General features: G+C 46.0%; 2 protein-coding genes across 2 annotated transcripts; both read left to right on the forward strand.

Moving 5' to 3' along the window:
• The first annotated feature begins 716 nt into the window (after positions 1-716).
• On the forward strand, positions 717-1,800 carry LOC120838929. The gene has a single exon (XM_040209083.3). The coding sequence runs from the start codon at positions 844-846 to the stop codon at positions 1,798-1,800; it is 957 nt and encodes a 318-aa protein (XP_040065017.2). The 5' UTR covers positions 717-843.
• Positions 1,801-3,252: 1,452 nt separating this feature from the next.
• LOC115328528 (zinc finger protein 13) lies at positions 3,253-27,430 on the forward strand. The gene is made up of 9 exons (XM_029989742.3): positions 3,253-3,576; positions 6,933-7,025; positions 8,237-8,289; positions 8,781-8,868; positions 9,292-9,368; positions 10,397-10,451; positions 14,963-15,210; positions 17,713-17,973; positions 22,209-27,430. The coding sequence occupies exons 2-9, from the start codon at positions 6,935-6,937 to the stop codon at positions 22,521-22,523; spliced, it is 1,188 nt and encodes a 395-aa protein (XP_029845602.2). The 5' UTR covers positions 3,253-3,576; positions 6,933-6,934; the 3' UTR covers positions 22,524-27,430.
• The last annotated feature ends 491 nt before the right edge of the window (positions 27,431-27,921 follow it).

The raw sequence follows: 27,921 nt of genomic DNA on the forward strand, positions 1-27,921 counted from the left end.
TCCCTCTGCAACGTTGACTATAAAATTTATGCAAAAGTGCTCAATGAAAGGCTACAAAGTGTAATCGAAAAGCTAGTAGGTGAACACCAAACCTGCGGGATACGTGGCAGAGCTATCCAAACGAATGCACATGTTGCCCGTTCAGTACTGGAGTGTGCGTCTGACAACAGTGACCAGGTTGCATTTGTACAGATAGATCTCACAAAGGCTTTTGACCGCGTGAGTCACTCATTTTTATTTGCGTTGCTTAAGCATGTCAACGTGGGGGCGACACTCTTAGATGGAATCCAGCTATGCTATTTCAATTGTTCTACAAGGCTCATCGTAAATGGTATACTATCTGACGAGATTAAAATACAATCTTCCGTTAGGCAGGGCTGCCCGCTATCCCCGCTTCTTTTCGCCCTGTACTTATAGCCGTTGTGCCTTAGCGTCCTTAGGAGCGACGATGTTCAAGGATACTCGCTGGCCAATGTTAAGGTTAAAGTCCTCGCCTACGCAGACGATGTTGCATTTTTCTGTTCGGACAAGAGAAGCGTTGAGAAGGCACTTGATCTCACAGCGCATTATTGCGCGGTAACAGGAGCCTCAGTAAACCCATCGAAATGCAACGGTTACTGGTATGGTTCCTGGGCCACGAAACCCCGTTTTTTTGCTGGGATAGCGTGGAACAGGAGTCCCCTTACCTATCTTGGAGTACCGCTCGCACAAATTCGTAGTAGCGTAACCTACTGGTCTTCCCTGGCAACCACATTGAAAAGAAAAACAGACGCGTGGAAAGGAAGAGACATTTCAATTTTCGCTAGAGCCAGCGTTTGTAATATATTTCTGGCTTCAAAACTTATGTACGTGCTCCAGGTACTTCATTGCTCTCGAACCAACATCCAAAAAATTCATCGAATATTTGCTACGTTTATATGGTGTTCAACTTGGGAACCCATAAAAAGGGATAACCTTTTCCTTCCCCTGGAATATGGCGGTTTAGGATTGTGCCATGTATTTGTCCGTCAGTTGGTCTCCCGATTTTTTTTCTTTAAGAATGCCAATCACGATTTCCTCAGAGTAATGCTCCAACGACGTCTTGCTGAGAGTTTAAATTATCTGGTTGTTTCAAATGGCGAAATTTTCCAAGGTAGGCCTTGGGGCTTTCTAAAGGAGGTGGTAGACACATTTAGCTTTCTCAAAGCGAGGTTTTCACTGGAATATCTGTTCAGTGTGTCCAGAAAGGAATTGTCAAGAAGCATTACCGAAAGCCTGTTTTCTCTTCCACTTTATCGTACCCGCTTCACGCTGGAACCCATCAGTGACGTATTTAAAAGAGTAAAGAAAATGGGAGTGCCTCCGTCAACCAAGACGTTTTTCTTTAAACTCCATACGTCCACTTTGCCCGTAAAAACTTATCTCCAAAAAAGGGGAATATTTGTTCCCTGGACAGTTAATTGTAGATTATGTAATAAGCCAGAGACGATAGAGCACTGTTTTATATACTGCAATGACGCGTTTTTATTTTGGGACGTGCTACAACGCACGCTAAAAAAAGACTTAGTCCTCAACGATTACAGCCTTCGCTTCCTACCGTTTTCAGAAAACGAGACCGTCCCGTATGACATGTTCGCGCTTCTGGGATTACATAGTCTCTGGAAGTGTCGTATGATAGATAGGCATGCGGAGAAACCACGCACGACGAAATCGCTTTTTTTACAACAAGTGGCGCAAGTCAGAAGTATCTATGCCTCAAAACTAAGCCAACCTGACTGGTTCCCCATGTTTGATGCATGCCTTGGGCTTCCGGATTTTTGATAAAAATGTACCTTGCGCGTGAGTGACTTTCGCTCAAATGTCTCAACTACAAGTTTTGTAATTTTCTCTAAGGTATTTCTAATGGCCACATGTTCAAGATGCCAAATGAGAAAAAAGGAAACGTGTGATAGTTGTTTGTAAATAGGTTGCTTTTAGCGCATGTTTGACTGTACATACAGGTATGACTGATCGTGTGATGTGGTATTTGTAAAATAAGTAATAAAGATATAAAAAAAAAAAAAATGTTCCAGTAGCTCAGTGGGAAAGACGTCCCCCTTCACACGCGGTAGAGCCTGGTTCGATCCCCCGTGAAACCCTTTTTTTTTTTTCTAAATACTTTTGATGTCTACATTTCTTTTTTTTTTTTTAAATTATTACTGAAGAAACAAAAACAAAAAATAAGAAACAAATTTTGTGGACGACACGTCGCTGAATTAAATGGTATGGGATTTCCTTTTTGACACCTGCGAACTCAATGTAATCACTTTCCACAAAATGCAAGGAGCATATAAATCAGGTACCGTCCGCTTCCCGAGGTGCCCGTAAATGGTCTACAGGAATTGCAGCCAGCCATTGGTCCCGATCCCGTTGATCTTTCGGAAACTCTGTCGCACAATGCCACTTCTGTTTCGGACGCGGGACATGTGAGCCAGCTCTTCACGCAACATCTTGGGTGTATTCTTTTCGGAGCCGATCAAGATTCACCACGGGCACTCACTACTCATCTCCAACTCCTCAATGTACAAAACAACTCATCTTGGAGTACAGAACAACGAGCGGAACAAACATAACTGCAAAAGAATCCCACGGCGAGCAGTTCCCATACGCCGCATGTCGTCTGCTACCGGGAAGGAGAAAAAAAAAAGAAAAAAAAACAACACACGGTCGGGTGCAGCCACGTGACTTCCGCCACTCCACTCTCTTCTCTCCACTTCTCCGACCTCCGTCAGGTTTCGGTTTCGGTTTCGAGCAGTTGCGTCTTTTGGCTTTATTAAAAAAATACGGTACTCTGTTGCAAAATATTAATTGGGTAGTCCTCCGACACCATAATGAAGCGCCTGGCAAAAAATTAAAAATAAATTTTGGGGGGTGTCAGTGTCCCTTTAAACGCATGGCCACGTGCTTCCAGTGCTCATCTTACGCAGGCACTAAGAAATATATATATATATATTTTTTTTTTCGCTTGATCTGGGTTTTTCGCTCTCCAAACCTTGCTTCCAACTGAGCTTTTATTTTATTTTTTGTAGACGCAAGTAAAAGGAATGACAGGAAAACAGGGTGAAAAATGCAGTAACCAGAGTAACTGTTCGTCGCCCGGGTGTACAGGCGGGCCTCAATGATTACTTAAACTCATGCGTTTGTCGCTTCGTGATGTCGTGGTTTCAAAATCGGCTCGTACTTCGCGCACCGGACTTCTGGTTGCAACTCGCGGCGCCAGATGGCGCCAACTGCAGGAAAAGCGACGGCGACGCCGACGACGTTCCGGCCCGGGTTGCCGGAGCTGCCGGTCGAACGCGTTCCATAGCGCGTTTACAACCTCGGGTCGGGTCCGAACCTTCCGAAACATGGAGTCCGTCTCGAGTGCGTTACCCCAGACGAAGCAGTTCTCAGCGCTGACCGCAGACAGCAACGCCGAGCGACAGCACAGCCCGCAAGTGACGCCGCGCACTATCCGAAATGTCGTCTGTTCACCGTGGGCGTAGCTCGGGCAGCGCGGCCTTCCACGGCGGCGACGACGCATCGACCGCTTTTCGTCGAGAGCGACCGAGGAAGGCGGTAAGTGGATCTCCCGAAACGTTGCCCCTTCAATCGCAGCACGCCTTGCGCCGCACCGATTCCACGGACTCGCGCGCGCGCCTGAAAAGTAACCCGAAACGTTTCCGTATGTGCTGACTGCTGCGCACGACCCGCATACATGCGAAACTAACGGCACTTTGTTTTGTTTTTTTATCGGTTTTTATTGTGTCGGCCGTTTTGAATGTTGAGGAGCTGAAGTTGCCGTGATGTTCCTCAGTTCGGTACTGTTTGTTGGAGGCAAATGGCATAGCGTTATCTCGGGTATCATCCACGAAGACACGTGTTTTTCGTTTTGTTCCAAACAGTTTTTTTTTTTCGTTTGTTTAGGCTTAGATGTATGCGGCGCGCTTTTGTCAGCTGAGCTTTGTTTTGGTTTTGTTTACTTGTTCCTCGCGTTCTTCGATCGGCTGGACGTATCACTTTTTATTCGCTTTTGTTTTTATTCATACTTATTTTCGTTTTATTAATGCGAGGTCAATGTTCAGCGAGTTTTCTCCTCTTTCTTTTTTGCTCGTTCATCTAGTTTCGAAAGGGCATCGGACGTTCTTGATTTCGGAGCCCACTCGCGTCATCAGCGTCGTCTGCTACGGACGACTCCCCGAAGCGCGATTTCTGCAGAGCGTTTTTCCTTATGTCGCGCTTTCATTTTCCCGGAGATTGCTTTCCGAAGTAAAATAAATTGAGGGCGAGCTTCTGCATTTAAATGTCGACGGTTCTATATGTAATCTCCGTAATCGTGGAATATGGATATCGCTTTTGTCGTCTGTCCATTGGAAATGAAGCCGCGTGACACCCCGTTGGCAGATGCGATGGTACAGTCCTTTAGGGTGCGAAGCAAAACTGAAAATCCCCGGCCTCTCTCGATCCATTAATGTCAAAAGCAGAAGGATTCTGTTCTTTTTTTATTGTGTGCCCTATTGATTCTCGCCTCGGAGGAGCGTTTAGTGTAAGGTCCATTTGTGTTATTAATCAGTTCCCACTTCCGAATATAATTTGGTGGTGGGGAAGTCAGTGCGTGGTCATTGCTGAACCTCTTCCCAAAGCTTGGTTATCACACAGCTTTGCGTTTTACACACTATTGATGACTAAAGCATTGCATTGCGTTATTAGAGTGCAGCTCTTAGGCGCCCGTTTCCGGCTTGAGCGGCGTCGCCGTCGCCGTCGGCGTAACCGCGCGGTGCATTACGGGTAAATTTCCCCGCTAAATCTAGCGGAAGAATTTCAGCGGAAAAATTTCCCCGCTAAACTTAGCGGAAAAATGTCCCCTGTAAATTTAGCGGAAAAATTACCCCGCTAAATCTAGCGGAAAAATTTCCCCGCTAAATCTAGCAGAAAAAGTTTCCCCGCTAAATTTAGTGGAAAAATGTCCCCTCTAAATTTAGCGGAAAATTTACCCACTAAATCTAGCGGAAAAATTTCCCGCAAAATTTAGCGGAAAAATTTCCCTGCTCAACTAGCGGAAAAATTTCCCCGCTAAATCTAGCGGAAAAGATTCCCCGCTAGATCTAATGGAAAAGTTTCCCCGCTAGATTTAGCGGAAAAATTTCCCCGCTAAATCTAGCGGAAAAATTTCTCTGGGAGTTCACTTGTCCTGGGGGTCATGTGGCCCCCCCCCCCCCCCCCCCCCCCACCGAAAACACGTGACCTTCCCGAGGTCACGTGACCCCCCATGTGACCTTGGGGGTCAAGTGACCTCGGGTGGGGAGGGGATGGTCACATGACCCCCCAGGCCACGTGACGCCTCCAGGTCACATGACCCCCCCCCCCCCCCCCCCGAGAACACGTGAGCCTCAGTAACCTTCCTTCCTCCTCCTCAAGAGCTGCACTCTAATTCCGCGTTACAGGGAGTCGTAAACGGCTTTTATTTTTTGTTTCTCATAGCTTTTTAGTTATTTTATAGTAAGTAGGCATGCAAACTGTTCTTAAAGGGATACTGAACCGAAATTTGGATTTCGCAAAGTGAGGCTGCAGAAGTGTTGAACCGGGCACTACGAACTCCAAAAGATCACTCGTACATCGATATCTCAAACGGATGGCCATACTTTTGGAAAAGAAGGGCGCGATCAAGCGAGTTCTTTGACGTAACTGTCCTCTGGGAGAATTTGAGAATGAGGAGAAGCGGCCTCGCTTCTCTCCTCCTCGCTTCGGTTCACCAGCTTGACAGGACGTAGCGAGGAGAGGAGAGAATGGGGGGAATCGTGACGTGCCTTGTCTTGTCGGCCTCATCGGCCGGGTTTAATCGCGCACTTCTTTTCCAAAAAATACGGCCATCCGTTAGATATATCGCCGTATGAGGGATATTTTTTGGTTTTGCAGCTTCCCGCCTATCTGCCGGGCCTTGTTTAGTGAGCTCGAAATTTCGGCTCAGTATCCCTTTAATTCTTGTTTTTGCAGAAAACTGCTTTTTTGGTTGAAGAAAAGAAAAAAAAAAAGAAAGATGGAAGACACAATTGAATCCTTTTTCTAGGTGTTATCCCGTCATTGCAATTGCCCCATCTCATCACCATCATCATCACAGTCATCACATCTGACCATCATGACCTTCATCCCAAGCTTGAGTATTCCCTTTCTTGTTGTGAGCATAGACTGGGTGCCGCCCCTGAAGAGAACTGCTTCGAGTGAGAAGAGAAAGAAGAAGTACTTTAGAATTCACTCTGAATCGGATGGTACATTCGAGCATTCACCTAACTGTCCTGGTTGAAAGAAGGTAAATACTCTTGGACTTCAAGCCATCATCACAGTGCCACAGTTGAGTAATGCACCTGTAATGTGTCAGCATAGATGTCGCACAACCAAAGTTTTCCTGACAAACTCCGCTGTGCAGTTATCAACGTAACACTCCAGGATCGTGAATGGATGTGTCCAGCTAAGTGGCACTTTGGATGGCCATATAGATGAGAAGTATATAGTGAAAATTAATATATGATAATTAATTTTTTTTTTATGAGCTGGCTCCGGCAAATAGGCAGTTGATAAGTTGTGGTACGAGCACAACTGCTTCCCCAGTTGGTGTGCGTCCATAAATCATATATTGTCCATTAGTAATAAAAAAGATCTACACCAACCGAAGCCTTGAAAAAAATACTCCAACCAAAGCCTCGAATAGAGTACTCCAACACAGTTCCTTTGAACCAGACGGATTTTGGGCTAAGCTAGGTGTTGCTTTTTTTTTATTCTATTGCATGTTTGTCACCTGTGTGGTAAGAATGTTTCCAATAGCTAATATAGTAAATGATGGTGATAGCGTAGTCTACTAATGAACCAATTTCACTGGCCAGTTTCCACGATGGCCCCTCTGTACAATGTGTGTTGAGTGTACCCTGTGGTCCCTTCAGGCATGGCCCTGACGGGGGGCCCAGCGGTCCCCTTGGAGCCCTGGAACCTCAAGGTCAAGCAGGAGCCAGAGTCTGACGTTGAGGAGGAGGAGTGTGAGTCGGTCGACGGCCAACCGGCAACACTTGTTTGCCGGAAGCCTTTATTCGGTAGTCTCGTAGCTCTTGAATTGTGAGCGGTGGCTTTGGCGACCAACATAGAACATTTTTACAGCGGAGCTGTTGAAGGCTAGTTTTTCCAGTTCCATGTCTGTGGACAAAAAAGTCTCGACACAACCCTCAGGACAGCTAACGCCATCTATAAGCGATGGCGGCATGCAGACTACCGGCTTGCCGGTACTCTGGTTGCTGCCATCGCTCATAGATGGCGGCACATAGTACAGCTTTGCTGCACTTCCTTCTTCACCAGAGTGAAAAGGCTGAAAGTTTTTTATAGTGTGTTTCAATTGCGCGTCGTTACGCTCCCTTGCTTTGCTCACAGACTCCACAAAAAACACAAAGCAGCTGAAAAGAATGCATTCTTGGTATTTTGATGAAACGCTGAAACCACAAGCTGCATTTCGTTTTGGGTGCACGGTGTTACCACACGGACAGGCGCTGACAGACGCTTGTGTTCGAACGTGCCTCGTGCATTGTCGGAGACTACAGCGCCGCCTTTTGGGTTGCGCCTTGCAGACACTACAGTCAGCATTACATATGGGTGCATATTGCTTTCGCGCCCCACCTGAGGGAAACGGGCCTATGGGCAACTTCGGTACTCTGTTTCGTCATCACAATGGGTGATGTTTGGAAAGTTGTTTTTTCTATTTGCCGTCAGCCCTTTTTATAGGTGCAGTGGAACCAGGTGTAATGCTAAGAACTGCAAACGTAATAAATACCCTTGGCCTTCGGCATGCAGGACTATACTAACGCCACACACTTCACCTGCATCTGGTCGGAATCGAGAGCTGATTCACTGATCACACAAATGTCATTCGATGAACGTGACGTTAGCCTTCCCAAATGACGGGGTATAAACAAAGAAAAGCTGGATCTGAATGCAAAATATTTGTATAGAATACGTGACAGATGCAGAAGTATTGCAAGAAACTTCAATTCTGGGAGTTGCCAGGTTAGGGATCAAGATCATAAGATTAAATTTTCGCGCGGCACCTCGGGCATTAGATCCCTGCCGAAGGAACTTTCCCGGAAGGTTTCTTAAATGGGCACGGCCCTTTCAAGAGGGAGCACCGTAATGAGAGATTGCGCATGCTTTCTTCCTCAAGTCCTCCTAGTTTGTGAAGGCATTTTATTGGTTGTAATTTCAGACGTGACACCCGACCTGTACGGCGTCCCTAACGCCCTTTATTTGGATGATAAGGTAAGCACCTTTTTGTGTCCCCCCATTTCAGAAGGTAACTTTGTGAAGCATAAGAAACACGGCTGATTGAGAGTTCTGCATACCGGGTACTCCGACACATCCATGGGCTTTGAGGAGAACAGAGGTGATTTGCATGGTACTTTGAGGGGGATAGGGTCAACAATAGACCCCTTTCAAAACTTTGCCAGTTGCCATTTTTTGGTCGGGGGATTGGAATAAAGTCTTTGGTGAACGCTGAGCAGAGTTTGCGTCGAACATTAACTCAGCCCTCGCATCTAATACATGCTCGGATTACTCGGATAATTGGCGGAGAAGCTACCAGCAGATGAGACGCAGTTTTGAAAAGGGTCTATTTTGGCAGCTTCAAAGACAAACTATGTCTTGAGAAGGAGGTTAGCAAGGGACCACTGGTTGCCAGCGGGCAGCAAGCCCCTCGGTCATGTGACGGTCTTCTTCACCCTTGTCCTTCTTGGGTCTGTCCCACTTGCCAGATCAAGAAGGAAGAAAGGCGAAGCCCGTCCCCGGGAGCGGTGCTGCCGGACCTTGCAGTGTCGACGGACGACGAGTCTTTGTCTCGAGGTGAGAACCGGAGCAAGATCTCTCGACTCAAAGAAGCATCTGACGGACGTTGGATCTAGGCATACCTTTGATAACCGAGAAACGTCCCGAAACTGACGTCTTCCCGGTTGTTTCATGCATGGCTGAAGCTTCTCGAGGCGATTTTGGGGGTGAGAAGTTTTGAAGTGGGCATAATTGATATTTTGGCAATCACCGTCGCATCCATTTTTATTGGATTCGGTAAAAGTGATACCCAGATAGCACGGTGCCACATGCAGCAGCCATTTGTTTCGTCCCCTGTCGAAGAAATGGCGCATTTAGATATGAAAGGTTTGGGATTGAACAGGCATTCTTTGCATCACGTGACATGCAGATAGAAGACCAATGTCTGTGGTGGGGTACCTTGTCAGCAGTAGTTTCGTCTGTTGGTTTTTGCCGGTGCAGAGAATGCGGCCACGGAAGGAGCAAATGTTGCGGCGGATGATGACTCCCAGGAAGTTCCGCTGCAGGTCTGCTTGTCGGTGAGTTTGCGGTCAAAACTCTTTACTGTCGTCTATCATCATTCACAGTTGTTTGATGCCCATTACAGCCGTTATAATAACGCTTTTGTAAGCTAAGGCTTGAGGAGCTCATTTTAAATTTCAGCGAACGTCGGGATCAATTGCTAGCGTCCTTGTGTGAGAATGTGGCTAGTGCTGCATGTTGCTTGGTTTAGAGAACAACAGGAAAGAGGGTCCATTATGCAGTTAGTGACAGCCCTCATTACAGTCCAAGCTCGTTACGACCTACCTGGTTACAACAAACATTTGGATATAACATACCGATTTCTGAAGTTGGTTGGTTTTCCTCGACATACCATTGACTCAACTTCCTATCTGCATACAACATATTCCTTTTGCAACAGACCGAAATCTTGGTCAAAATCAAGGTCTGTTATGACGAGTTTCGGCTCTAAAGTCATGGTGTTCTCATGGTGGGCATATTTCAGTGAAAGCTGCAATGAGGCATCAGATTCTCTAATCTTGTTTGTACACAGCTACTGGCACAACCTATAGTTGAATATTTTATCTTGAAGAGTGTAGCTGATGATTATTAATAACCAGTGGAACTCTTTGTTTGTATGGTAATTAATGAAACATTTAGTTTGAATAGGATTGTAAAATTTAGCATAGAATGTACCATACATTCACTCAAGTGGGAACTCAGTGTGCAAGCGATTGTGGGCAGCTCTCTGCAAGTAGCCCAGTGAGCTCGTGGCTATGTGACGAAAGTGCCGAGATGGTACATCTAACTCGAAGCGTGGAACAGGAGGCCAAGGTCCCGAGGTTGCGTGCAAGGTGCTGCTTTGCCTGCATGGTTGCACCAACTGTTCCTGCTCACTCGGCCGTGACCGTGCTTTTTCCTATAAACACAACCATGTTGGTAGCAAGCCACGTGTCATTGCTATTTGGAGCTACGATGCATCTCTTGGCACTGTCTTTGGCTCAGAACTTTGGTCCCCTGTTGCGGTCGAGAAGCGTCTGATTGTGGGAACAAAAACTGCTTACAGACTGGGAAAGAGTCCTGGCTGGGAGCATTAGGGAACCTCAACCAAAGCCTCCAAGGTGAGCATTATGGGTATTTCTCGTTGCCTAAGTTCTCTCGCTCTCGTGGACTAAGTAAATAGCAAAGATGTTTGCACCTGTGTCCGAATGACTGCACAGCTTCTAGATTTTTGGAAACATGATTTGTCCACCTGGAGGTTTCTATTGGATGCATGTAAGGGCTTGGCACACATTGGAAACGCTCAGCGTCTTGTGGAATTGTCATTTGCTACCTATGTGTAACAGTGGTTTCTTAGGACATTTCTGTGTTTGACAATGCCTCGATCCAAATTATAAGCTTCGAAGGAAATTAGGGTATTGTCGCTGATTAGGGTTGTCACTTCAAGTCTTTTGAAACAGCCTATACTTTTAAAGGGTAACTCCAGTACATTTTCTCGATTTTAGGGTTACAACGATTTAAGTGAAGGAAGTGTCCCTGAGTTACGAGGTGTCAGTTCCTTCTTTCTTCCGATGCCTCGTGTAGTTTTGTAGATAGCTTATCTCAAAGTTTTGTTTCGAGGCTCTACGGCAAAACCGAAACTACTAGCTCAAGCATGATGGCAACCCTTGTAGTCAGCTGCATGGCCGTCGTGTGACACAAAGGTCGCATCGCGGTACCGCAAAACGTACAACTGGTGTGGTCACTAGAACAGTTACGATCAGTCAGGAAAGATACTACGGCTGTTTTACTGCTTTGCTTCGCAGACATCAAACATCTGTAGCAAATGTTATTGCACATTCATAGCCGATAAGCGAGTTTACTACGATGAACGCCGGCTCCAAACAAGCCCCTACTTACCTTCCGAGAAGAATTACTACAATCTAGGTGGTGTGCAATGCACATTGCAGAAGCATTATAGCTAATCGTAAGCTTGCGCTGAGCAGGAACATACTAAACTATGGTTGCTAGTGAATGCTACCTTTAGCACCACAATGTGCTCGAGTGAGCAGGGAGTCAATAATCTTTGTGCTTGATGGTCGAAGAGCGCTTACAAACTACGGCCTCTAAAACAAAGCTCAAGAAGAAATTGTCCGCTGGGACGACTGAAAACGTAGCAGAAAAACATGGCGAAAGAAGTGGCAGTGCGAACAAGAAACGTCCTTGGAAAACAAAGGGGACATCAGGGCACTAGGTTGCTTCCCAGTTAAAAATGTCCATTGGGTCCAATTGGTTTCTGACAATTGGAACCAATGGGGAAAACTGTTTGTGATTTCGGACTCCTCATTGAAAAAATCCCAATTGGTTCCAATTGTCAAAACCCAATTGAGCATTGCCAATTGGAAGCAATTGGGCACGACCAATTGGGAAAACCGTTTGTGATTTCGGACTCCTCATTGAAAAAATCCCAGTTGGTTCCAATTGTTGATACCCAATTGAGCATTGCCAGTTGAAACCAATTGGGGAAACCGTTTGTGATAACTGGACAATGAAACTCTAGTAGGTAATGTTTGCCATTTTTATTGTAATTAAGAGATTCATTCATTCGGCCTCCGCTTGCTTGGCCGTCGTCCTGTTGTTCAGGTGTTGCCCTCTGGTTCGGTAGTTTCCTCCTGGTCCAGTTTTTCCTCTGCAGCTTTCCTACGAGCACCAATATAGGTTGAATTATTGCATGATCTACATAAGTCTTCATATTTAGCTTGCAATAAGGAACAATGACGTTTCCGCTTAATAAAACAGGAGTTTCTTTATTTATAAATCAAGTCTTCGATGTGCAGCAAAAGACGGCCAAAGCCACCCGACAAGGCTTTGCAGGCGGCATTTCGGAATGGTCAGAAATATGGATCAACTAAAATTCTATTTTGCTCGAAGGAGTGCATTCGGCAATATATGCAGTACATCCATAATCGATGGGCAAATTTGGTAGAAGATAATTAGGAGCATGTATTTTTATTTACGTTGCAAAGAAAAAAGGAACTGTGACCATATTGACTAGTCCGATTCCATGCTTACGATACTTAACGACTAGGTGTTAGGGCAGTTAATATGCTGTAACTATACAGATACTGCATAGTTGCAGCGTTTATAACATAGTTATACATTCTGCATAATTACAGAGGTTTGAGAGAGACATTTCTGGGTGTTCCTGAGTGTTCTCTATTTTAATAAAGTTTTCCAGCAAAAGTTTATCTCCAGCTCTAAAGAGGCATTGAGTCATACAAAAACATGTTTCCAAAGTACTGCGTCTTTCCGAGAAAAGAAAATAGTGTATTTCTCACCGCAAAAGTGATACTACAGATCGTGGCGCGCTCAAACTTCGCCAGATACGTAACCCTAGCCTTTAATGCAACATGCCAAATTTTTGGCATATTGCAACTCTAAATCTATGGCAAGTAAGTGCTTTCAGGAATCTATAGTATATTTAAAAAATGCTTAAACACTTTTTTTTTCGCACTAGCACTTGATTACATTGCGTCAACTTTCGTGCCCTTTCGCGACTTTCGAACTGACAGATCGAAAAATTCTCTTCTGTAAAGTTTCATTCGTGCAAGCTCCTACCCTGTACTGACCATAAAGGTAAAGGTGTCTCGGCATATTTATTACTACGAATTCGCCGATTTGCAACGCAGCAAGCACCAAGAAAAGAAACAAAGAAGTGTCCTCACCTTGAGTTGATAACTGTTTGCTATCCATCCTTCACGCTCCAACGAAGTGGCAGGCCAGATGAACTAATGATCACCGCACTGTTCAGCACTCGCAGCAGTATAACAACATAACTTTCTTAAATATCTGCTGTAACCATGCCACAGATGCCGTGCCTGCCAACGTGCCATGTGCGTACGCGCTCCCTCCCGGACGCCATCTTTGTTGCCCAGTGTGTACAGACGTTTCCGAGAATTCCCGCCAATATTAGCAAAAAAAAAAAAAATATCCGGATATTTATAACATAAAATAAAAAAAAAAAAATTCTGACCTATTTAATTTAATTTCCATGCGCAAGTTTTTCTCATTTTGATATTTAAAAAAAGTAATTTGTGCAAGTGCTATGATTCCGATTGTACCAATATTTTAATTGTAACTGGGCTGAAAAAAAAAATATATGTACAATTTTTCCTCCATACGACTTTCATCAAAAAATCACACAATTTAAAGTAATGGCGCGTTTTACAAGCCTATTTACACATGTTCAGTAAAAAAAATGATGAAAGAAAGGTGTAGCCACTTGAAATTACAAGTAGGACATCTGAACCTAACTGGGATAATTTTGACTAAACCAGTTGAAAGTGGGAATTGGTAAAGTGGGACCACTTGTGAAACCACTTTAAATTTTCATTTGGGTTAAAATAACCAATGAAAGACAACTGAAGATAGAATTGTGTATCAGGTGCCAATTGAAAAGTACAGTTGTGATAATCAACTGGACATTTTCGTCCCAATTGGCATAACAATTGTACATCTTAATGCCAGTTGGATTCAACTAGTTAATTTGGTGCCAACTGAGCTTGCAATTGCCATTAATTGGCACAACCAGTTGTTTACTTAATGCCAAGTGGATCCAACTAGTTACAATTGGCATCAATTGAACTTCCAATTGGAACCAACTGGCACAACCAATGGTTTACTTACTGCCAATTGGATGCAACTAGTTACAATTGACATATCAATTGAACTTCCAATTGAAACCAACTGACACAACCAATTGTTTACTTTTTGACAATTGGATCCAACTAGTTACAATTGGCATCAATTGAATTTCCAATTGGAACGAGTTGGAAACAACTGGTACCAATTGAAATTCCAATGGTTCTCAATGGTTATTTTTATCTGGGTTGGCAAACAGCCAACCCATGGGATGCCTGCTGAGAAGCTGGTGGTTGCATTTTTAACGTCAGTTTCAGAGTGGATCACTGTTTCCCATTAGTGTAATATTTTGCAGTACTCATATTTAGTCTTCGTAAATCAATATCAACTCATTTACGTTGTTCAACTTTCGATTGGCCCTATAACTAGCCAGTTTTTTCAATGTTATTCGCTCCGAGATCAGGCTTTAGTAGAACGAGAGCACAGTTCTTGTTCTATGAAAGCAGCTAAAAACTGCATTCTCAGTAACTTTAGTAGAACTAGACAGTGGCTGTGCATCAGAGACTGTGCGATTGGTGTGAAACCATATATTATTCGTCGTCCTCGGCAGGAAATAGCTGGCTGGGTCGGAAGAAACAAACTGCGCCTAAAATTAATTAATTTTTTTCTTCATTTGTTCATCTTCTGCGCTCGTGAACTGCTGATGCCCCGGTAATGATGCACAAACAATGAGATTACAAATTAGTCAAAAGCAACTTAAATGGAAATATATTTGAGTTTGAAACGTCAATATCCACTGCATCGAGGGTGTTATACGAATGTTCCAGCGATGGGGCCAATCGAGATGATTTGATTCACAAAGAAAGTAGGAGATTCTCGCAAAACTTGCCTTTAAACATGAATAGACGGTGTAAGCTTAGGGCTGCGGATTAATCGAGGAAATATTTTAGTGAGCGTCAAACGTGTTCCTGCAAGAGCAAATATGGATGTGCTCGTCTTTGGGTGAACACAGAGAAGAACGACGGTGCCAACAACGGCTCGGACAAGGAGAGCGGGGCGAGGGGCGTCGGGGCTGCGAACAAGGCGCGCCGGCGCGGGCCCCTGCAGTGCCCGCTGTGCCCCTACTCGACGGGCAATGCGACCACCATGCGGGAACATCTGCCCGTGCACACCGGGGAGCGGCCCCACCGCTGCCCCACCTGCGGAAAGCGCTTTGCCCGCCAGAAGTACTTCAGGGTCCACCTGCGGCTGCACGACAAGGCAAGGGCACTCCTCCCTCGTTCGCCGACGTGTCGGAAATCCGAGGGACCAACGGAAGATGAGTCGGAAAAGTTGCTGCCTGCATGTAAAAAGCTAGAGTTTTCACATCGAGTTTATTTTAGTGGCGGACTTTGTCTCGTAATATTCTTGAAGTGTAGCTAAATTCTCGCAAAAAATTAGAACGGCCTCGACGCTTTCAGTGACGGGTGCCGGCGACCGACTCGATCGAGACTCGAGATTGTGGCGCCATCCCCTGATAGGTGTGAGGATTTGGTCGAAAGTAAACGTTTTGACCAAGTGCTTGTTTCGCGTATTGGGAGATGGCGCCACGAGCGCGACTGTCGGGTGCCTTGGTCGTCCGTGTCGGCACGTGTCACCAAAAATGTCGAGGCCGTTCTAATGTATTGCAGGAACGGAGCTGTGCCTCGAAATATTGCTAGAGAAAATTCGTAACTAAATTACACCTGTAATGAACATTTTTGGCTCGTAGCGTGCGGACAGATTTTTTTCTCCTTTTGGAGCGGGTCCCTCAATTTATAACACCCCATCCCACTAACGCGGGAGCTCGGCTTTATGTACAATATTGCAAAATAAAACCGAGGCCAGGTACGTACGACATACTTTGTTAAGAACAGACAGAACGTGAACGATGCAAGTATAGACTCGCACGCTTCGAGGGCATAGATCAACGCCGAAGATTGCAGGAACAGTAAACCTTGCGAGGGGTGGTGTATTTGACCGTCAGTTCTAACTGAACTCGTGGGTGACTGGGAGAATGAGGGTAATCGCGTGCAACAAATTTACCGCGAGGTGTGGCACGCCGCACCTGGTGGCAAATTCTTTGCGCTACTCTGTCGAGGGTAGTGTAGTTCCCACCTTGGTGTAGCCCCATAATAGTGCACACGCACGTGGTTTCGTCTTGCACCTCGCTGAAATGCGCGCTCATGCGACGGAGCTGTCGAACGAAGCCACGTGCTTGCACAAGTAGCCTCGACGGCGTCGTGCCTTTTCTCGGTGCACCTTGACAACGTCGCGCAAACAAGTGAGTTCCGAGGATGGCTTTTGTGTGCGGCACGTTATCTCACGTGCGCGGAAGAGTGCCAAACAAAGGTTGCAAAGTTGTGTCTACGGAGCCTACTGCAGGGAACATACAGTGTGTCACAAAAAAAGAAATTACAGTTTTTTTGTTACCGCAAAAATAGACTAGGCATCGCCGAACGCTCATTCTCCACCCAAAGTTAGTGCTAGAGGTCACAACCAGATGCCAAAGTTTCAGCCCGATCCGATAACTTAATCAAAAGTTATAAGTGATTTTCTGAAAATTTCAATGGGAAAATGGAGCCCATCTTTGACTGTTTTCGGTTTGTGGTGCCATAGAGCTTCGAAAACTGAACATTCACTATGGTTCGGCATGTTCAGACGTGTTTGGGCCTCTGTGGTTCGGCCAGTTTCGAGGCGAGCAGTGCGGTAAATGCGGCGTCTGTGTGTGTCTGTTGCATGTGTAATCGTAGCATTCCCCTGGTCACGGTGGCTTCGCAGCGCAATGGCGAACTCCAAACCTCAAAAGGTGTTCCTGAATTCCTACACGTCGGAATCCCCGTGCTTCGTGCCGACCAAAAAGGGAAGGGAGAGAAGTTTGGATTCTTCAGCACATGCATGTGTGATGTAAGCGTTTCGCACAGTAGGGAGGCTAAAACACGCCGCCCCCCCCCCCCCCCTCCCCGCCTTCATGCGCGCGCGCGCAGCCGCGGGAGTTTTACGAATTTGAAAGTCCACAGGTTGGCAGGTATGTATTTTACGGATGCTGAAAATTCGGATTCCTCGTTATTTCGGACATTGACGAGGAACTGTGTGACTCACCCAATCAAAATAGTATATATTATTGACCAATTGTGCTGACACCTTGCAGGCCAAATGTTAGATTTTTCGGGCTCAAATAGTTACGAGTGGCGGCCGCCGGGAGGTTGCCGTCTTGGATATTTCGCTGGCTTAATTGTTGGCTTGGCTCGATGTTTCAGATGGATGGGATCGGTTTGGCAGCACTATTTTAGCGCTGCCGAACCGACCGCTTGGTGTGCTATGCTGTGCTAGGTATCATCATCATCGTCTTGGTTTCTTCGGTCGAATTTCCATCTCCAACCAACTTTTTGCTCTGTTTTTATACCGGTCGCCATTTGTTAAGTGTAGAGTGCACTGTCCACAGCTTCTAAACTTTGCGACTAGGTAAGTGTCTCTCGGTTTCGTTGTTTTTCCCTGCTTCGATTACATGCTTCGGACCTCGTGGCCTCTTGCGCCTCTGCCGGGTCAGGGCAGTAGGTACGAACTTCAGGAAAGAGACAGAGTCTGTGTATTGATTGTGTTTGAAAATAGATTGGGCAGCTTTACTTCGTATGCATTCTATTTTGTGAATGGGTTCCCCAACTGGGCTTGCGTATTCAGTCATTGTTAATATTTGAAGTTTGTGGTAAGAGCGCAGTGAGGTGACACGCTCGATTCCCGCAGAACGGCGACAACGAGGGGAGCGGCGGGGAGGGCCAGCACGCCTGCCCCACGTGCGGGGAGACCTTTGCCCGGCGGCAGTTTCTGGTGCGCCACGTGCAAGCGGTGCATGTGGAGGGCGGGGCTGGCAACGTGTGTCCCCAGTGCCACAAGCGCTACAAGTACGTGGGCAACCTGCGCACCCACATGCGCACCCACACGGGCGAGAGGCCCTACATGTGCGACGTGTGCGGCCTGCGCTTCACCTGCTCCAGCTACCTGCAGGTGGGCCCCTTTCACCGCTCCGGTGTTGGCCTACCAGGCCGCGGCGGCTGGCCGGTTGCTGTCGACCTAATGTGTACCGCAGAATCCACTATGAATTCCCGCTCGGAGAGATGATCGGGCAAAACTATTGGGTTTGCAATATTTCTGGTTGAGACGGTGCATTTTATATAAAAATGGGCAATAAACGTGCCAATGCCTGCTTAAAAGTTCCCTTCGTACGATACGAGAACCGCCACTGCGGACGGGGCAAAGTTAATTGCGTGCAATTTCGTGAAATATGAGGCAAGTATCAATTTTTAGTGTTGTAAAAATATTCGAAGTTTCTAATAGTTTAAAATAATGCACTGTTCGATATCTTCATTGAGGCGAACTGCAATATTTATATTTTTTCGAAGTGTTGATTGTGCGGCGGGTTGCCCGGTTGGGTGCACTTCTTGCCGAGCACAGGTGCACTGTGGAGAAGCACCACCCACGAAGCTCGTTTCCGCGGGTGTCGTTTTTCCTCAGTGCACCGGTGCTTGGTAAAAAGTGCACTCAACAGGGTTACACGCCGCAATCAACACTTAGAAAAGTATGAATATTGCAATTACGTGCTTGGGAAAAGAGCACACTTTCAAAGTGGGATGGGGCGCGCGCACGTCTGGTGCATTGAAAAAGAAACGGAAACTGCGTACATTGATATCTACGTAGGGAAATGTTCAAAAATTAATCTATGGCTGTTATGCGAGAGCATATCTTAGAGAGACGCTCTGACAACCTGCATTCAGTATTTGCGATACTTTTTTTCTTCTTCCATTTCGAGATTGAAGAAAAAACATTTGCGTAATGCAAGAATTGTAAATCCACTCGAGGTATTGCTAGGCATCTCTATAGCTTTTAATTTTATGTCAAATCTGTCGTTTACTTGCCATCCCTAGCCATCAGGCTTGCTGAGGTCATAGTTCATATATATAAGATTAAAATTAGCTTATAAATGGACAAGTGAAAGCTTGGGAAAAGCCTTCACGAGTTTAGTTTAGCTTTCGTTTAATCATGGTGCAACAGTAGTGAAAGGCTTGGAGAGACTATTCAATATTCTATTAGAAAATATTCAACTAATACCACTATTCGCTTCAGACTAAAAATCCACTAATCGCACACGACTACTAATGTTAGTTGTGTTTTACGAAGGGGGTGGTGTGGGAACGCTGATCAAACGGCGACATATGGCAGCTACTTACGTGCTATGCTACCGCGTGTCTCTCTGCGCATATACACCAAAAACCCTTAATGAATGCCCACCCCTGAAACGACAGCTACATAATTGCGTTCGTGGAATTCAAAGGGTTTTTGACACAAACAATTTGGAAACATATTGCCCTTGTCACCAATTTCTTCCATAGGACGGCTCATTAGGCTAGTTGGTTGTGGTTCATATCTTTTGACTGCTCCAAGAAACAAGGATTGGGTGTCTTGTGCCTTGTCCTCATCTCTTGGTGTAGTCGTAAACTATGTCTGACACCCTGCAGCATTCTAAAGAACGGTACAGGTGTAAAGAAACACCATGTTAGGTCTTGAAATGCCCTACAGTTGCAGCGTATTAGAGTGAAGACATAAAAATGCCCATGTGTTTGGGTGACACCTCCAGTTGGGGGGGTTTTAGCTTTTTTATAGAGTGCTTAAAAAAACATTAAAATCTAAAAAAATAAGTTTTTTTTTCAAGAGCATAGGCGGGACACTTAAATTTTTTAATAATTTTTCCACGAAATCATTTCTTTTTATGCAAAACATTTACGTCATTAGACGCAATTTAGGGGGAAGTCACGGCCTGCTCTAATCCCCGCCCATTACTACTGGATTGATCCTGCTGCCCAGCAGACAACGATCGGAAGGCTAGTGTCTCCCCTTCGCGGCATCCGGTGCGTCTAGCCTGGCGTCTCACACCTCCTGCTAGTCATGCGAGCAGACGCACGACAGGCTTCGGCATGGTTTGTCTGCAATGCCCGTAGGACGCGGACATGAAAGATGCGCGTCGGCGTCCGTTTTCGCCTTCATTCGTCTGCTGTACTGCCCCCATCTAAGAACAAGAACTTTTGCAACACTTGCGAGAGGCCATCATGAAAGCGGCGTTCTAGCATATCGCCATGCACAAGCCACAATCTAATACAAGCGTCTGTCAGCATCTGTCGATGCACGGTAAAAAGTGACTGAGAAGACTAAAAAAAGAAGCAACGAAATAAATGTGCATTCATTCAAGCTTTTTTTTTATCTTCTTATATCTTTGCATGGCATCCATGGGCAAGGTGCACGTGAGCATAATGGCACACAATTAAAATATGACTTTAAAATATTTGCTTTGGCAGGCCAGGTACACTGCAAAACTTGAGCTACTTGCCTTTTGAAGCGAAATGACGGGAACATGCCCAGACAAACTAGATTCAAGCCGAACGCTGGATTGCCTTCAGCCAAATGTCTCGCAAGTTCTTACCTGTGTAGGTCTCTTCTCATTATTGTAACCATGGTTGCATTCACGACGATTGCACAATTCACAGAGCAGCGGGGCCACTTATATAGGAACCAACATCTTTATTCAGCATCAACACGCGCATAAGAAAAGATCAAGCCAGATCAAGCAACAGTTAACGCGGGATGCTAGGCTTGGGGCAGGCCCGCAACAAAAACAAGCACCCGCAAGGCGCTTCCGAATGTGCGTACTTGCGACAGTTGTTTGCTGCAAAGTAGGTCGGTTGAGGAGATCTTTTTCTAAGCACATCGGTGAATGCAAAACTACTTGCACTCAAAAATTAGACTAATTCGACGAGCTGCGCTCGTTGAGCACTTTGCAGACACCAGAAGCCATGTTTGTTATTGTTTCACACCAAAGCAGAATAGGCAGTCTTGGGATACTTTTGAAAACAAGAATGAATGTTTAGATTATTTGTTTGTCAAGCATAAAAAAATGGGACGTTTACAATTCCCTGTAATGCCGAATTAGAGCACAGCTCCTGAGGAGGAGGGGAGGGTACAGAGAGGAGGGTAAGCTCCTCCTCTTCCTCCTCCTCCTCATTCTCCACCCTTCCTCCTCAACCTCCTCCCTCCCTTCCCTCCCTCCTTCCTCATGACATCGCTCGTGACCCTGGTGACCTTACTCGTGACCCGCGTGACAATACTTGTGACCCTTGTGAGGTCACTCGTGAAGGTTACGACTTTCACAAGTGAAGGTAACGTGAAAGTCGTGACCTTCACTGTGAGGTCGTGACCTTCACGAGTGGCCTTCGTGGCCTCACTTGTGAAAGTCGTGACCTTCACATGACTTTTGCTGTGAAAGTCGTGACTTTCACGAGTGACCTAATTGTGACATCGCCCATGGCCTCACACGTGATGTATACGTGTGACGTCATTATGGGAAACATCCCATAATGCAATGTGTGGTTACGGTGACGGCGACGCTGCTTAAGCCGGAAATGGGCACCTAAGAGCCGCGCTCTAGAAAAATGGTGATTAAAATACTATTACGGCACGGAGATACAATTTTACAACCAACATTTCATACATCAATCATCTCTCCAGCCAATAAGAGATGTAAGCACGGGCGGGGCTTAGCGGGCTGTAGCCTTCATCCTCTCCACCTAAATTGTGTATAACTACGTAAATATTGCTAAAAAATTAATTTTTTCGTGGTAAAATGGAAAAAAATAATGTCCCATTTAGGTATTTTGTAAAAAACTTGTTTTTTTTATTTTAGTTTCTTTGTAAAGACGATACAGATTATCCTCTGGTTTGCACTTAACTGGCTAGCCTGATGGTGCTGAAAATTAGGTGTTGAAATTGGTATCGATAGTCTTGTGCTGGACACTGATTGGTTGCAGCACCTTCTACAGTCACTCTCAGTCTTCTCCTCTTTTTGCAGTGAGAAAGAAGGCTAAGGCTGTGCAATATGTACGGGAATTCTGGGTAGCCTGCTAGTGATGGTTCCTAGGTTGGGTTACCATTTGCATGTTTGAGCACATGTTTTGGAATCTTGACAGCGTCTCGCTCATTCAGCCATGTAAGGCACCATTTCGGAAACGCGCTGACCCTCCCATGCTTTTATTTTATTTTCTGTAAAATCCCACAAGGTAGTTTACAGAAAAGTATCGGAACTTGATGCAGCAACAGCAAATGGGTGCAGGCAAATCGGCGCGAAGCTCTCGCCAGACATCCTCGCACTTGGCAAACCGAACGGCGTTCACACGGCGGCCTGCCGTGCGTTTCAGGTGCACCTGCGCACGCACGTGCGGGACAAGCCGTACGTGTGCCGGGAGTGCCACAAGAGCTTTGTGCACAACTCGGCCCTGACGGTGCACCTGCGCAGCCACACCGGGGAGCAGCCCTACCAGTGCCCCCACTGCCCGCTGCGCTTCAGCCACCTGCGGAACATGAAGCGCCACGAGATCTGCATCCACACCCGCCGCTTCCCCCACTCGTGCCCCCTGTGTGGGCGGGGCTTCCTGGTGGTCACCCACTGGAGGGCCCACATGGAGGCGCACGGGGCTGCACCCGCCCCGACGGAGGACCCCAAGGGGGACTAGGGTGCCGAACGGCACGCTTCGCCGCATGGAGTTTGCTGCAGGTTGAGAAAAGCGGGACAAGTCCCTCCCACCAGGGCAACTTTTTTATTTATGGAAAAAAAACACATACGCCGGCTTATTTTAAGAGGAAATGTTTAATTCCTGGTGGAATAGCAAATCCTCACAGGCAATGATTCGTTCGTGACTTCACACCTCTCTGCAGACCCCCCAAGCCTGACCCGTAAATCTGCCCCTGCAGCGGTGGCATAGGTGGGGGAGCTTATCAAACTTGAGCCTACCCCTTTCCCCCCCCCAATAATTCAGCCAAGACTATAACATGCAGCGGGTGGTCGTATGGACCGAAACATTTGTCATGCCTTGCAAAATTCGAAGTTCATAGTTCATACGTACAAACCTGAAATTGAGCATGCTAACATAGTTTCGTGAGAAGCTTTTTGTCTATCTTTTGTTTTAAGGTCAACGCAGAGCTAGCGAAATATATTAAAAATGAAGCAAAATCGGAGGCCATATATGTTCTATGTCCTATACCAGCCTGCTTGTTGTCTGCACACTGGTTTACGAGCTCGCTCCCTGGTGGCTTGTTGAACGCAAAAAACACTCAGCACCAATATTAAAGGCTGACAATGAGCGAGATCATCGCGATAATTAATACTTTTAATGAAATCTATTTAGAGTGACTATCTGGGAGCGAGCTCATAAACCGGTGTGTAGACGACAAACGTTTGGTATAGGCCATAGAAAATGCCCGGCCGCCATTTTTGCTCTATTTCTAATATTTTATTACCTCTGAATTGAGCTCTGAAAAAAGTAGACATAAAACTATGTTTACGTGCCCAATTTCAGACATGTACGTTTGGAATGGGAATTTTGCAGGACGTGCCAAATGTGTTGGTTCTTAAGGCCGCACCCTATACATATTGCATTGTGCCCCTCCCCCATACCCTAAGATTATTGTGGCCATCCCCGCAAGGAAAGAAAATGTCTGGTTATACCATTGCCTCCCACAAAGCTCTGCTCGCCACGATGGGTGGTTTCCTCCTTTTCCTGGGGGGCTTGTTGGGAGGAGTTTGTCCCGCTTTTCTTAATATGCAGATGCCTCAAGTGCCTGGACTGGAAGGCATTCCAGAACTCTGGAGTGGAGTTGTAGGCCTGCGATGTTTGTAGTATAGGTGTCTGGAATGTTGGCTCATACCTGGCCTCACATTACGACGTGCTAGAGGCCAAATCTGGGGGCCGCCAGGTCCAGTCACAAGCCAGTTGCTTCCTCACACCTTCGAGATGCGCGTACTGATGCACGTGCCGAAGTGGACCTGGCAGTGTGTAGCTTTGGCCTCTGGTCCATCAAGGGTGAGCTAAACTATGGCCGAAGGAATTTGGTAAAGGGTATCATAAATTGATCTGGCTATGGAACTATAATCTTTCTAAAGTGGACGAATGTCTAAGAACCAAAGTAGGACCACTGACTGGATTGTGCTACCCTAAAACACTTAAGTGTGTGCCCTCCAAAGGTTAATTGGGAGGTAGGATGCCTATTCAAGTTGTCACGCAACTCGCTGCAGGGTGACCTTGAGAATCCGTCCAGGGGCTTTTCACGGTGCAAAAATGAATCGCAGAATGCCGAAAGTTTGCCGGAAGGTAGCCTTGACACTGAAGGCTAAATGCAAAGGTTTCATGTGCCCGTTACATTATGTTGAATCAAAATGTGAAAGCTGTTTCTAAGGCTGCCGTTCTTTGTCGGTGGAAAAAATCAAGTGGCTGTACGTCGTACCATAACTTATAGTGACTTGATTCTATGCGATTCAGGCACTGTTTTCCAACGAGCCTGATAATAGAAGACAGCTTCCACTGCTAGAAAAGCTGCTGCCACCTGATCCTGTCGAGTCATTTGAGCAGGTTTTTAGAAATGTTGTTCCTAACTTTCAATTTGGGAGGATGTTTCGGGTGCAACTTTGGCATTTGGCTTCTAGTGCCGGAGCTGCCATCTGGTAAAATGTTGGCCACGTGCAATGCTCAATTCATTTATGCGCCACAGAAAACCCCCGAGAAGATTTTTGGGCATGCATCCTCTACTTTGTACGGCCTGACCAGTTTTGCAATTTGGAGGGAGAAAAAGAAGAGTGGGTGCACGAGTGCGTGGAGAGCACAGTCTTGTGGTACCAGCTCTGCAACGAAGCCTGTGCTCTCTGAAGACATTCATGTGGCTCTTGGTTGACACAGATGCTCGTCCCCTGCATTTTCCAAACTAAGCCAAGACAGAAAATGTGCATCCTTTCTGGTTAACGTCTTTTATGTGGCCACATGAAAGAACTAATTTGGGCCGGGATGTTTAGGACGGTCTAGGCTAGTTGACCGGGCAAGGTGCAAGCTCCATCCGGTGCATGGTCGTCACCACCGGAGAGCTCGCACACATCCACGGCGGCAACAGTACAATGTTTAAAAGCGACATTTGTTGTCTTAGCCAGTGCCAGCCAGACCCATTCGATGTGTCGGTGACAAGTGTCATACAGTGAGCTCTTACGATAATCTTGGGACTGCATTGGTTCTACTAACTGACCACTAGCACTTGCCTCATGGTTGACTGGGAGCAATCGCTCTGCCAGTTGTTCGGTTTTCTTTGGTGGCACCTGATTTAAAGACACATTGTTGACATGTTTGCCTTGCTGTTTATAGGAAGAACTGACCTAGTCTGGGGGAAGCCACGAGTTGAAGTCATGGGAGCGTGCCGGCAGAAAGACATATCCCGCTTGTACCACTACTGACGAGGCGCCGGCAGACGCAAGCGCGTCTGCCGGCGCCTCGTCAGTTTGCCGGCAGGCGCAAGGTTTACAAAAGTTGGGTGGTTGGGAATGTTGCTGGCTGTTTTTGTTGACATTGTTTCATTGTGTCGAGAGTTGACAGAGACTGGGGAGGAAATCAATCCGGTTACGCCGGTCTATTGATTTCAAGCATTGCTTTTTCTCACAGTGTTCCCATTAGTGTCTCCCCAAGGTGTGTCATCTTTTAGTGCAGGCAACCTTCATAGCCTAAGGGGCATTTCAGAGTACCGTTTTCTCGCAATTGATTGGGAAGATGCCTTGGTATCGGTACTTTCCAAAACGGCTCTGAAGGTAAAACCATACGCTGCGTGAAACGCTTGCAGGCTCTTTGGAAGAGTAGGGTTATAAATCAACATTTGTTACGCATTGGGGTGGAGACCTGCTGCTTTTGCTCCAAGGGAATTTGTTTTGGGCAAAACCTATATAGAGTGCTCGCTAGTCACATAAATCTATTTGGAGTGTGACTTAGTCGCTTCTGTTTGTTGCGCCTCGGCTTCTTTGCCAGGCAACCTTGCTGTTGATGTATATAGTAGTTGTTATCTAGTCCACCTTTTGCTTTATCATTAGTGGGAACGAGGCCAAAGATACGAGGGCAAACTCGAAGTTTGGAGGATGTTTAGTGTGCTCTTGTGCAGTGCAAGCCCTCATTCGAGTCAACATGCTCCTGCTTGTAGCGTTGGCATCACTTTTTATTAATTTAGGATGAACCTGGGTACAAACCCTTTGCATCTCAATGTCAACCACGCTGACTAAGAAAGGTAATGAATTTGCGTTATCACATTTCTTTAGACAGTCTCGCTCTCGCAGCCTCGAGTGTTCCTTGTAAGTCAGTTGTGGCTTTGGCATAGCTAAGTATTCCATAAACACACGCTGGCATCTAGTCCTAACGGCACAAGAAGCAGTCTCGAGACTACTTCCAAAGTCCAGTTGCTCACTCCAGTTTGAGTGGAGCTTGCTGCTTTTGCCTGGTTCAGCTTTTTGTTCATCGGATAGTACAAACTGTCAGTTATCCAAGTGCCATATGCCGCCTCTGCATGCATTCCTACCTAGAGACTGTATGTACCTCGGCGGAGCAAGGGGTGGCCGCTACCCACACCTTTTCTTATTTCTTTCGTATCGGGCATCCTTTCCTAGGCACAGCACCAGACAGGTGTAATTTACGCCTGGAAGTGAGGGGGGGACACCTCATGCACCTTGTTTTTGTTGACCTCATATTCCTGTTAGATATATGCCTAGTGTTACGAAGTTACTCGGAAGTTAGAGGGTTTATCGAGATAGCTGCTGTAGTATCTAGTCAGTGTCGATCCGACAGTTTTTCTTTCGTACGCGAAGTTGCTCGTCGATAGGTTAATTTGTACTGGGCTTTTGATTTTTGCTGCATTCGAGAGTTTTTATGGTGAGCGTTGTTCGAGGATGTTTAGTCTGTGCAGACGTTTTTCTATGAGGAGATACTAGGAAACGGCACAAAAGTCGGGACATCTCCCTTCCCCCTTTTTGTTTCTGTAGGAGGGGAGGTTTGTAGGGAGATTGATATGCCCAATCTTCAGACAGCATCAATGTATCAACAGCTGCATGTTTGTGGTAAGGTAGTGTCACCTCGAAAAGCTGTCAGCCTTTTCTTTTGGAGTGTATTTGATCATTAGGCCTGTGCCCTAGAAACGTTTTTAGCCGTGATAGTTGTCTCACTGGGTTTTGGTAAAAACCTGCTCTCGTGGGTTTCTGATAAAGATGAGGTTAGCAACTGCAGAGAACATTAAGAAAAGCTGGAGAACTTTCACCGTATCCGAGACTGAGAAATACCTGAAGGGGCGTCTTGTTCCTACACGTGTTCCTCGATCTCAAATATTCAATCGAAAACGGAAAAAAAAAAGTTTTTTTAAAAACATGTTTGAGCAATTTTATTGTATAGAAAATTGTTTGACTGATAGGAAGAATTAGCCAGGCATGGCCTATCGCGAGCAAGTATTTGCATGAAATTAACTGATGAATTTGATTTCTTGCTGTTCTGGTCTTATTTCGTGAGCTATTTTTGCTCCTTATTTTGTCTGTCCTGGAACGTGTTGATTAATAAACAAAGTTATGTGCCACAGCCTCTGGTTTAATATGCCATGTTCTTCATCGTAGCTGCCATATCACCAACCAGACTGATGACCTAGCAAGACAACTTGTGGCGCCATTTCCTGATAGGCGCAGCGAGCAGGCGACAGGGTGCGTCGTCTGCCCTCTGTGTCTATCGGGAGGCGGCGCCACAAGTTACAACCACGGGTAACTTGGTCGTCTGCGAACACGTCTGCCGTTGACCCTGGAAAGTTTGTTGGCCTTGTCGGAGGAAGGAAGGACGTGAAATTTGACCAGGTAAAAGGCACCACCTAATTGCGTATTCGGTGAAAGTTTGAGCTTTTTATATGCAGGATTGAGGAAATTATAAACGTGTAAGACAAGGAAAACACAACCATATCTTTCCACTTTAATCAAAAGTCGGTGATTGTGCAGTTGAGCTGGTGATATTTAATCGTGATGTCTATAACCCGAGTCCGTGGCGAGGGAAAAATGAGGGAACTTTGAAGTCGAAGGGGAAGGCA

The sequence above is a fragment of the Ixodes scapularis genome, unplaced genomic scaffold (assembly GCF_016920785.2).
Source record: "Ixodes scapularis isolate PalLabHiFi unplaced genomic scaffold, ASM1692078v2 PGA_scaffold12__126_contigs__length_90152505, whole genome shotgun sequence".
Taxonomy (NCBI): Eukaryota; Metazoa; Arthropoda; class Arachnida; order Ixodida; family Ixodidae; genus Ixodes; species Ixodes scapularis.